The 13,209-nt window shown below is 34.0% G+C and overlaps 1 protein-coding gene and 1 pseudogene across 1 annotated transcript; one reads left to right on the top strand and one right to left on the bottom strand.

Annotated features, from left to right (window-relative positions):
• The first annotated feature begins 3,639 nt into the window (after positions 1-3,639).
• LOC109158714 (1-aminocyclopropane-1-carboxylate oxidase 3-like) lies at positions 3,640-5,115 on the top strand. Its single transcript, XM_019306612.1, has 2 exons — positions 3,640-3,744; positions 4,285-5,115. The coding sequence occupies exons 1-2, from the start codon at positions 3,640-3,642 to the stop codon at positions 5,113-5,115; spliced, it is 936 nt and encodes a 311-aa protein (XP_019162157.1).
• Positions 5,116-6,644: 1,529 nt separating this feature from the next.
• LOC109158713 lies at positions 6,645-8,951 on the bottom strand (annotated as a pseudogene).
• Positions 8,952-13,209: the final 4,258 nt, after the last annotated feature.

Raw genomic sequence — 13,209 nt, 5'->3', positions numbered from 1 at the left:
AAATCAATATAATTAAATAAAAATTATAGAATTTAAAGTACGATTCAATGCCAGTGATCTTGTGGTTTGGTGAGATGAGATGACACTCCCAAAGGGGTTGAGACCCAGTGAGAAAGTAGCTATGAACAGATATTATATTGTAAAAAAAAAAATGATGTAATATTTTATTTTCAAAAAAAAAAAAAAGAAGATGAACAAGTATCATCATCTTTTAAAATGTGAGGCATATGAAAAGTAATGAAATGGAATTGTACCAAACACTGCTTGGTATTCATGTATTAAACTATTAATTAATTAATTCAAAGGTGAAGACTGAAGTCCATATAACATCTTTGTGAAATTCCCTTATTATAATCGTGAGGCGACAATGAAGAATTGAACTTTTGCTTACGATCAGCCGTCCAACCAAAACACGTGAACCTACATTTTAAAGGTTAATACTTAATATTGTTGAACGAAGGTTAATTTGGAATGTCAAGTCAAGTATTCTGTTATTGAAATATGACATTGATTGTTATATAAGTGTAACAAAATAAAATTGTATCTGAGTTTAAATCTGTGATCTCCTATTTGAAAGAGTTATAAAGATTTCATTGAGCTACAAGTTACTTAAATATTATGAGGTGTTTGGATTGCTAAAACTTTTTTTTTTTTTTCAAAGAAGTAGATTTCTTAAAATTTGAGGAGAAGTCTATATATTATGTTTTGTTTGGCTCATGTAAATTTTTTTCCAATGAAATTGAATACTTTAAATATAAGAATTTTTTTTTCTTAACTCATGTTTTTTATTTTTATTTTCATGGCGGCATTTGGGAACAAATGTTCAACCTAACAAGACAAAACTGCCTTCATTTGAATTGATTATATTGAATATAGTTTGGAGAGGAAAGTTATCAAATAATGCTTACTTAAATATTACTATAATATTTTATTATTTTTATATTATTATAATACAATATATAATTATAATATTTTAATTACTTTTTATAAGTTTTATCATTCTTATTGTGTACAGACATATTGATCTTTGTACTCATTATTTCTTACCATTTCAAACCTAACAAAACAATGAAATTAATACTTTAATAATTTCTTTTTTTACCAACCAAACAACGGAACTTTTCTATTTTTTCTTGAGATTTAAATTTTATTTCTTCTCAATTATTTTTCGCCAACCAAACGGATTCTTATAGTTAGACATTCAACATGGACATGGAGTTAGAAGACTTGGACTTGGAATTATATCCAATAGCATACGAGAATGTGGTTCACGAATTCAATATAATTGGTCCACAAATTTGTCATTTTATTCTTGATTGGAATCAAATCTTGTAACTTGTAACAAAGTAAAATTCTCCATTGAATTCTTATCTTAAGGATATATGAAATTTTGTTCAAGTTATTCTAAGAATGCAAAATAAAGTATTTTAATTTTGTACACATTTTTCTCCCTTTCTGAATTGATTAATTGAGAATTTTTTTTTTGAAAGTTACTGGCCCTATACATTGTAGTATTTGTTCATATATACTTTCTCAACCTACTGAAACACAATGAACCAATAAACACCTCGACTAGGACTCGAACTCATAATCTTCCAAATGAAAGTCCAACCCGAGTACCATTAGACTACAGAGTCCTAGTGATTAATTGATCATTTAATCAAACACTATTATTCAATTGAAGAATATAGCATGTATTACCAAATATCGATGGATGACTTCGGAGTGGAAAATTTTAAACTTTTGACTTTTTTAAAAATTTCAAATTTTGATTTTTTTTGTGAAAAGTTTCTAACAAAAAAAGGAAAAAAATTTGTGTGAGACTGCCTCACGGTTTCTTGATTGTGAGACGGATTGGGTCAATATCATGTAATACTTATACTAGAAAATGTAATACTAATAAGGAATAAAATATTTATTACTTATATGGAAAAATGTAATACTTTTGAAGAAAAATATAATACAGAGTACTTTTACATTTTTATTTAAAAGTATTATATTTTTTCTCAAAACAAACATTTGCCAACATTACTTATAAAGTTATAAGGGAAAATTGATGTAAGAGTATTACATTGTTCATCAAAATTAAAGTATTACATTTTTCCTTATAAGTAATTAACAAACACTTAATTTTTAATTAGTATTATATTCTTCAGTATAAGTACTACATTTTTATATTGATCCGATTCGGTTCGAGTCATCTTACGGATAAGGATACGGTCTCATACAAATGTAACAAAAAATGAAAATTAATAACGTATTAATGGCTTAAACACTTGGTAAAAGCTTATTTGATTAGCTAGTTAGGATCTCCCATCTTTTGGAACCAAGGAGATTATACACTACACTATATCGATCTTCCATGCCCACTTTAAAGTGCAGTGGCTTAGGTCCTTTTATTTTCCTTTAATTAATATAATCTCTCATCCTTTATATAATAAAGCTATATGGTTTGGGAAATAATTAATGTTACAATTAATGCCACAACATCCTTTATTATAAAAAAAAAAAAAAAAGCACAACATTTAAAAAATAAAATAGCTATATATTATATAATCATATAAAAATATACTTTTGAAAAATAAAATAGCTATATATTATATAATCATATAAAAAATGTGTTCAATTAGAGTTTAAATTTACACATACAAAATTTAAAATTTGCTTTCCAAATATAATTATTTTGGTTAGTATTCGTATTGTGAAAATTATAATATAGATGAAATACAATTAAGAATAAATCAATATAATTATGTAAATTATCTCTATAAGTTTATTTGAATATGCACATAATTAGAGATTATATTAACCATACAAAATTATAATTATAATTATAATTTTGTATTCTATAAAAATAATAAATACTTGACCAATGGAACCTCAAAAATATTATTATATTAAATAATTTAAAATATTTTAGTTTTCTATTTTTTATTTATGTTTATAATAACATAATTTTTTTCATTGCATCGCGCGGGTGAATTACTAGTTTGTTCAAATACTAACGTAGCACACATTTAAGATAAGAAAAATAATAATTATCTTAAAATTTTTGCGTTACATCTGATGAATACATCTTACTTAAATGATTTATTTTGTCATATATAAATATATCACCACACCATTAACTAGTTATAATGTAACCGATTACGTATTTAATATACAATTAAACAAATTAAAATCAGATGATTTATTTAAAATACAATTTAATATTTAAAAAATCTGACAATTTTAAAATGTGATGCATACGAAAATTAATGAAATGGAATCGTACCAAACTTGGTGTATGTTCATTTATTTAACTATTAATTCAAAGGCAAAAATTCAATATAACATATATCATTATCCTGTGAAATTATTATGATAATAAAACGGCAATATAATGAAGAATTGAATTGAATTGAACCTTAGCTTCCAATCCAATGAAAACACGTGTACGTCTACATTCATGGTCTTACAAAACTTTGACGTGGACTACACACGAATTGAATGTGGGATCCAAGAGGGCAATTCTATTCTACTATAAATAGTTCTACCCTTTCCACCTATATTCATCACAAATTAAAGCATTCTTCTTATATATCCACATTCCACTCATCAAAAACTGCACTTCCGTTTACAAGAATTGAAGAAATTAAAATGGCCAACTTCCCAGTTATCAACATGGATAAGCTTAATGGGGTTGAGAGAGGGGAGACCATGGAGATCATCAAAGATGCATGTGAGAACTGGGGTTTCTTTGAGGTACGTATTTACTCTATACATTTGCATGCAGATACATCACCCCATATATATAGACATAGTATATGTCAAAATAATTACTCCCTCTGTCCCATTTTATGTGTCTTACTTTCCTTTTAGTTTGTCCCAAAATGTTGTCCACTTTCCAAAATTGAACATCACCATCAATCTACTTTTTTCAAATTACCCTTCTAGCTTTTGCTTTCTTTATTGTTTTTATTTCCAAAAGTGAAAAAGTGAGGGGCATAATTGGAAAGTGCATAATATTTACTTTAATTTATTAAAAAGCGTGCAAAAAGTAAATGAGACATCCAATTCGGGACGGAGGGAGTAGTATATTATGGAAAAAGACTGGCAATTACTAGCCAGCAAAGGACCCTGAGGAGTTAAATTAGCAAATCTAGGTTGTTCATAATTGACTGATCTTACTCAAATCAAGAAGGTCAACAGGTCGCTTATGATCTTAATTGTGTTATGGTTACTAAGTGGATCAACAATTTAACTAGCTTGGCTGAATTAATGTTATTGTTTGTTTTAATGTAGTTGGTGAACCATGGCATTCCGCATGAGGTAATGGACAACATAGAGAAATTGACCAAGGATCATTACAAGAAGGTGATGGAACATAGGTTTAAGGATTTGGTGGCAAGCAAGGGGTTGGAAGGTGTGCAAGCCGAGGTTACGGACATGGATTGGGAGAGCACTTTCTTCATGCGTCACCTTCCCGTTTCCAACATTTCAGAAATCCCAGATCTCGATGAACATTACAGGGAGGCAATGAGAGATTTCGCCAAAAGACTGGAGAAATTAGCCGAGGAGCTTCTGGACTTGCTCTGCGAGAATCTTGGACTGGAGAAAGGGTACTTGAAAAAGGCCTTTTATGGATCCACGGCTCCAAATTTCGGCACCAAAGTTAGCAACTATCCACCATGCCCAAAACCAGAGTTGATCAAAGGTCTCCGAGCCCACACCGACGCCGGCGGCATAATCCTCCTTTTCCAAGACGACAAAGTTAGCGGCCTCCAGCTTCTGAAAGACGGGGAATGGGTGGACGTTCCTCCCATGCGCCACTCCATCGTCATAAACCTGGGCGACCAGCTCGAGGTGATCACCAATGGTAAATATAAGAGCGTGGAACACAGAGTGATTGCGCAGAGCAATGGCGCTAGAATGTCCATTGCTTCCTTCTACAACCCAGCAAGTGATGCTGTCATCTACCCAGCACCAGCTCTGGTGGAGAAAGAGGCAGACGATGAGAAAGTTTACCCCAAATTCATGTTCGATGATTACATGAAGTTATATGCAGGTCTAAAGTTTCAGCCCAAAGAGCCAAGGTTCCAAGCCATGAAGGCCTTCCAGTTCCAGAAAGCATAGAAATATACATTAATCAATTACTTCTCTTACTTCTCATATATACAAGTGGTGGTCTCTCACATAATTAAAAACAAGTCCTCATCTAATAAAGTGTTTTATTATTACTTATTTACTTGTAATTGTTGTTGAAAATAAAAATGACAGACTCATTCTTACGTTAAAAGTTACAACTTTACTTCAAATTATTTTATAAATGAAAAATAAAATATGAATTTGTACATACTTTTGTCCCTTTTTTTCATTTTAATATATATATCATTTAATCACAAATTACTATTCTATATATTGAAGAATATATGTAGTATAGGATGAACTGAGTTGAGAATTTAACTTGTTCTTTTGGGTACGTTGTTAATGATTACTAAAATATTGTTATATCCATGATCTAAATTAAAAGAAATTATATATTATAATTAATAATTTTCATATTAAGAAAAAAAAAAAAACCCTTAAGTTAAAAGTTGATTTAATATTAAACATTCATGTGTTAATCAATTGATTTGAACTAAAGATAAGGATGAAAGGTTTATAGTTAATTATCGAAGCATATTGGATATATATGGCAACTAGGAATGACATATGACATCTAGGATTTGTTAGTTAAAAGTTAGTTATTTGTCGTGGGTTAGTTAATTACGTATAACGACAAGGCTTTTCTTTTCAGCTGAAAAAAATATTTCATATGGAAGGTTGATTTTTGAATCAAGTTAGGAGTAGAGGGCAAATATGGTTGACAACAAAAAGTACATTTTTAAAATATTAAAAATAATATTATTTATAAACTGAATGTACATTATTTAGTAGTATGGTCCACACAACTGTTATAATGATTGGAAGTACCGTACGCGGCCTTTATTTCATGAAAATTGAATCCAATAACTAGCTAATGGTCTATACACATGCACACGTACACTATGTCGAGGTTGCCACTAGTTTGGCAAATTTTAGTGTGAATCATAGTCTATGTAGTAACGTGGTCCATAAAGCAGGAGTATTATTCTATTTACACATTAGTTTCATTTTACAATATCAAAAACACTAAACTGTAGATACATCATATCTATTTCTATCCACTATAGGATACATCATATCTATTTCTATCCACAATAGGTTTATAATCTTCCTTCAATATGAGTTCATATAAAAACAAAGCTTAATGTATATAAGATTACACTATAATTCCATCATGTACTATGTTCATAATATTTGTTGTATATGATTGAGCACAAATATAAACGTTAAGAATATTCAAATATCACTATTATTTGTATAGGCTGGAGTTTTGCATTGAATATTTCTATTATATTTTAAAGCACTGCATACATTACATTTTATTTTCTAACATTACATGCAAATTATTGTCCATAGATAGCTAGATAGAAGCAAAGGGATAATGCATGCGTGTAAACATATTAATACAATATATATAATAACTCGAACATTTAAGTTCTTTATTATTGTAGGCTGCATAGTCTGATAACTCATCAATCTTACTATCCCAATGGTTTCCCATCCAGGCGATCCTGCAGCTAGAGCAGCCCAGCAGAGTCGCCATTGATTGTAGAAAACATGGACATTATTTGCTTCTTGAGGATGGGTAGACAGTGAGTGTCACTATAGTTGTACATCATCGGCACCATTCTTGCAATATTTAAGCACGCTTTCTTAAAAGATGCTGGAATCGGAGTTGGAGACAGACACTGCTTATTTAGGAGCTTTCACTGTTCTGAAACCATATTCATAACGTGTTGTTTTCCATCAGTTATTGAAACACCTTGGTTTTCTTTTACATAGTACTCTACATATGACGCATCATTTCCATCTTGCTTCTCGCCCTGACATATATTTCATTCATAAAAATTCATCATGCAATGTCAGAAACAACATTAACAATACAATATATAATTATAGGTTGCAGAAATTGAAGCATGTGCTCCATATCAACTAAAAGCCTAAGCTGATAGTTGGATTGCACATTAATGATTATATGCTCAATAGCAGATGATAGCTAGCTAGCTTTACCTGGGTCGCGTCGAGGTCATCTAAGAGGCGAAGAATTGCTCCTACTGAAGTTATAATGTCTTCAATATCTGTGGTTCCAGTGGATGCACCGTGGCCTAACAAGAAGAAGGACATAATGAGAACCATGGGGACTCCGGTAGTGATAATCCCAATCTGCAAGTACTCATCTGCCGTCGGCGAATTCCCGGTAGCAAACCACTTTGCTTCTGTTATATAAGCATCGCACAGACTTGTCCACTGTCACAATAATAGCCAGGCCGGGTGTTAGTCCAAACGTGTAAACCATTTGTTGAGTTTTAATATTATAAATAGACCAAACATTGTTCAGTATTTATACCGCTTTTTTAAGATGGTCAATGGGATTCCAACCATACTTGTCCAAAACGAAGTTGCTGATATCATTAGTTGTGTCAAATAGTACACCCAAACATATCTTCATATAATCCGGTAGTTCTTCCGCCACAGATATTTCCCATCTATAAGATTACATTATAATTTAACAAATAAATTACACTCATTTTTTAAAAGTAATTAAATATATATTTAATAAGCTATATATATAACTAAGTGTATATGAATACATAAAATATTTTCCCATTTTAAAAGTGTTTTCGCAAATAAATTGAAGTGCAAATGAAGAAAAGTGAAGAGATGAATATTATCTACCTGTTAATGGCATCTACAAATTGAATGGTTTGATCAAATGTGGCATAAACATCAATAATGTCATCAATAAGGTATACAAGGGCGATTGGCTTGGTTAGCAGTACTCTTTCTCTTGACAGGGAAGGATCAAGGGTGAGTGCCAATGTCCAGATGTACCATTTTAGCTGTTGATTTTTCGCCAACTCATCCATTAGCCTAAGCCCTTTCCACCATCTACAATTTTCATTGGTAGTTAGATTAAATGACCAAGCTAACATAGTATAGTAAATTATGCGCACTGATGTAGTAGTTCGCAGATTCTCACATAAGGCAATACATACATACATATATATAAAACCAAAATATTACCCAAAATTCAAAGTCAACTCACCCGAGAATTTGACGGAACTCTTCTTGATAAAGTGACTGGGTTGTACTATAATCCATAGTTGCCAAATTTACCAAGCTAGCTTCCCATTCATTTTCAAATCTCATATTTTCAATAATGGTTTTGGCTGTGAACCTAGGCAAGCTCTTATGATGGGGATATTGCAATGTTTTCTGAACTAAGATAGCTTGACAATCATCAAGACGGGTCATGTTTGCCATCAAAGACTCTCTACTAAACCTTGCAGCTTCTTCAAGAATATCTTCTCCTTGTATGACAAGATGAGATGCTTCGTGCAACGCCATCAACCCCTTTATATCTTTGCTTAGCTCCTCCTTAAACTTCCCTTCTTCACTTGTGAACTTGGTGAAAACATCTTTTCACGAACAAAAAAAAAAAATTGTTATGTTAAATTGGATATTAACATTATTCTTGGTATACAATATTTGTTAAGCAATAATATTGGGTGTCAACTATTACCTGAGGAGATAGAGTAACCTTCTTGCCTAAATAATCGAAAGCGAAGTGAAATATGGTGAAGATCAGCAGTTTCATCAAAAAGAAATTTAGTTTTGTGATATTGTCGATGCAAAATCGTCTCAATAAGTTCTTGGAAATGGTAGTCTATGCCCAGGCGCTGCATCACATCTATCACAGGTAGCACTAACAAACCATCTTCTTGGAATTTGTATAGCAAACGTCGCCCTTCCTCCATTGTCCCTTCACACTTGAGCTCAAACTCATCCTTGCAGAGTGATGCTTTCATCTTCTCCATTCTGAAGAAACTTTAAAGTAGCAAAATGGTTGTTTAATTTTAAAGAATAAGAAGAATACCTGGAGTATAAAGTGGATGCAGGTAGAGTGTTTGGATGAGTGGTATTGATGAAGCATACTTAGCTCAAGCCTTCTCAGCTATCTAATCTGCCTCACATCTAGAAGGACTTTTGTGTCTTTTCTCCTCTTTCCTTTTCTGTTATAACTGCCATAGCAGTTTGTATATAACAGTAGCTTCCTTTCCCTTTTCATACTAAGCTTTTGTACTCATTTTCAGATCACCAATAATGCACATCATTTTTCCTTCTCTCTGACTACTGGTTTACAATGAAGAACTATTGAGTTCTCCACATGGTATCAGAGCTTCGCCGAAGCTACGCCGCCGTCATAGCGATGAGCACCGGAAACAATCCAGCAGGAATCGGAAATACATCTCCAAACCAGAACACGACGAATCAAGGCCCGAATCTGCGAGGAGATGAGGTCGATGATCCTCTCTATCTTCACGTAACTGAGAATCCTAACATGATTCTCGTTTCTCCTCCTCTAACTGAGCTCAACTATGCTTCATGGAGCAGATCCATGAAGATAGCCTTACAAGTGAAGAACAAGTTTGGCCTAGTTGATGGCTCAGTTCCCTGTCCAGAGCAGTTAGACTCCAGATTTGCTGCCTGGACTAGATGCAACAAAATCGTTTGTTCATGGATCCTTAGATCCGTCAACTCCACCATTGCTGAGACGGTCCTTTACTATGAGAAAGCAGAAGAAATTTGGATCAAGCTCAGAGATAGATATTCACAAGCTGATCCACATAGGATAGCTGAAATACAAAATGAAATATATAGAAATACTCAAGGTAACAAGTCTATAAATGAGTATTTTACAAAGTGTAATGCTCTATGGGAGCAGATGAAGGCAATGAGGCCCCTGCCAGTGTGTGAATGTAGCCCTAGATGCTCGTGCAAGTTGATAAGCAAGATTCAGAAGGAGAAAGAAGATGATCAGGTCATCAGGTTTCTAGAAGGATTGAATGATGAGTTTGAATCCATAAAATCAGGGGTCCTAGTCATGGATCCAATCCCAACCATGGAGAAAGTTCTTAATATGGCTTTGAAAGTAGAAAGGAAAATAAACGGATCTCTCAATCAAAGGAACAATGAAGTCCTCCAATCTAATGCAGTTCAGAATAGTCTAGGACAGTCCACAGAAGACAGTGGAACTGTGGCCTTTTCTGCTTCAAATAATAAGAAGAAATTTGGTAACAATGGTGGAAAGAATGTAGCCAAATGTACTTACTGCAACATGAGTGGTCATACTGTTGAGAAATGCTTTAAAAAGCATGGTTATCCTCCTGGTTGGATACCAGGATACAAATCTAAAGGCAAACAAAATCAAGAGGCTCAGAGCAGTGCTATCAATCAGGTTGGGGATATAGGGTTGTCCACTGAGCAATTCCAGAGGCTTGTGAGTCTGTTGCATGGTCAGAAACAAGAGAAATCAGTCTCCTCAAATGCAGCCATAACAATGAACAGCTATGAAAAGCAATCAAGATCCAATGAAGGCAGGTTCACTTCTGATCCACACATTAATAATGTTATATCTTGTTCTGCTATATGGATCCTAGATTCAGGTGCTACTGATCATATTACATGCTCATTAGATTATTTTGAAAGATATCACAGAGTTTGTGGAGTTTCTGTAAAATTGCCTAATGAAGGAACAGTGAGTGTGACACATATAGGTGAAATTAGACTGCAGTCAAACCTATTGTTAAACAATGTGTTGTTCATCCCTTCATTCACATTTAATATCATATCTGCCAGCAAGTTAACTAAACAAGGGGACTGCAAAATCATAATGACTACTGATTCATGTAACATTCAGGGTCATTTTGGGATGATGGATGGGTTTGCTGAACAAAGGAATGGCTTATATGTGATCACTGATCCACCAAAAAGAAAGGTCTGTCCAGTTGATGATGAGATGATGAAATGCAGTAGTGCTTCTTTGCATCTATGGCATCATAGGCTAGGACATTATCCTATAAGTAGGATACCATCTTTGAATGGAATAAATGATGGTCAATTCTGTAAACCATCTAACTTTGTCTGTGAAACATGTCATTATGCAAAGCAAAGAAGGTCTGTTTTTCCAGTTAGCATTTCTAGGTCTGAAAAATGTTTTGACCTCTTACATATGGATGTCTGGGGTCCATTCTCTGTTGCTTCTATAAATAAAGAACACTATTTTTTGACAATTGTGGATGATTATAGTAGGTTCACTTGGCTGCATCTCATGAGAAGCAAATCAGAGGTTAAACACTTGTTCAAGAATTTCTGTAATTATGTACAGAATCAGTTTTCTACTAAAGTCAAGATCATAAGGACAGATAATGGAACTGAGTTTCTAATGAATGAATTTTGCAATGAGATGGGAATTGTGCATCAGAAATCTTGTGTCTACACACCCCAACAAAATGGGGTGGCAGAAAGAAAGCACCAGCATATCTTGAATGTAGCCAGGGCTCTCAGATTTCAATCTGGAGTGCCTGTAGAATTTTGGAACCATTGTGTTATGCATGCCATCTACCTAATTAACAGATTACCTCCTGCTATACCTGGTGAGAAGTCCCCCTTTGAGTTGTTATTTGGCAGAACTGTGGAATATCATCATCTCAAAGCTTTTGGATGCCTATGTTTTGGTTCCACTATGTCTCATGGCAGAAGTAAAATGGAGCCAAGAGCCAAGAAGTGTTTATTCCTGGGGATCCCTGCAAATGTAAAGGGCTATGTGTTATATGATATTGCTAACAAAAATGTTTTTATCTCCAGGGATGTTCAGTTTTATGAGCACATTTATCCTTTTAAGGAGGACAAATCTGAAGTCTATGGTGAAAAGAGTATGTCTGGTCCTGTGCTGCCTTTGGTCCCAGTCTCCATTGAGGTTAACTTGCCACATATGGATACTATTGACAATCAGAATCAAATACTAGGAGAGGCTGCCACTCCTAGTCCTATAGTCCACAATACTGAACCATCAGAGAGAGCTAGCAGGTCAAGCCTTTCATCCCACACTACTGATAGTGTGGATACTCATGACAGCACAAACAATGAAGCAACTGATAACACTATGATACAACATGAATCAATTCAAACAGATGAAATCTCAGAACCAAGAAGATCAGAAAGAACAAGACACATACCTGCAAGGTTACAAGATTACTATTGTCATTCTCTGAGCACAGGCAGCCTCCACAACAGGTCATCTCCACACTCCATTAACAAGGTTATATCATATGATGCTCTATCTCCATGCCACAGGGCCTGTGCAAACTCCATTTTGAACACACAAGAGCCACAATCATATAATGAAGCAGTCAAAGAAGAAGCATGGAGGAAAGCAATGCAGTGTGAAATAGATGCATTGGTTGAAAACAAGACTTGGGTGCTTACTGACCTACCACTAGGCAAAACCCCAATTGGTTGCAAATGGGTGTACAAAGTGAAGCATAGAGCTGATGGCTCCATAGAAAGACACAAGGCCAGATTGGTGGCAAAAGGTTATACTCAGCAGCTTGGAGTGGACTATGTGGAGACTTTTTCTCCTGTGGCTAGAATGACAACAATTAGAACTTTCCTAGCTGTGGCAGTTGCAAAAGAATGGGATATCCAACAACTAGACATCAATAATGCCTTTCTACATGGAGACTTAGATGAAGAAGTATATATGATCTCACCCCCTGGTTTTCAAAATAACAAGCAGCAAGTTTGTAAGTTGTTGAGATCTTTATATGGCCTAAAGCAGGCCAGCAGACAATGGAATGCCAAGTTGACTAAAGCTTTGCTTGATATTGGTTTCCAACAGTCCACTGCAGATCCATCCCTCTTTACCAAAAGCTCAGGCACTTCATTTATGGCTCTTCTCATCTATGTAGATGATATATTGGTTGCAGGGACAGACTCAGCAGAGATCAACAGATTGAAACAATTTTTGGATAAGACATTCAAGATCAAAGATCTTGGACATTTGAACTACTTTCTGGGGATTGAAGCACTCAGATCCACTAATGGTCTCAACATTTGCCAAAGAAAATACACCTTGGAAATCCTAAAGGAGTATGGCTTCATGGATGCTAAACCTGCTAAGACTCCCATTACTGCAGGCCAGAAACTCAATTCTCTTGAGGGTACACCACTTGATAAACCAGAAGTTTATAGAAGATTGGTTGGGAAGTTACTATACTTGACAAATACCAGACCTGAAAT

Source organism: Ipomoea nil, unplaced genomic scaffold, assembly GCF_001879475.1.
Source record: "Ipomoea nil cultivar Tokyo-kokei standard unplaced genomic scaffold, Asagao_1.1 scaffold2826, whole genome shotgun sequence".
In the NCBI taxonomy this organism is placed as follows: Eukaryota; Viridiplantae; Streptophyta; class Magnoliopsida; order Solanales; family Convolvulaceae; genus Ipomoea; species Ipomoea nil.
The sequence above is the reverse complement of the archived record's forward strand: the minus strand, read 5'-3'. Positions and strand labels throughout refer to the sequence as shown.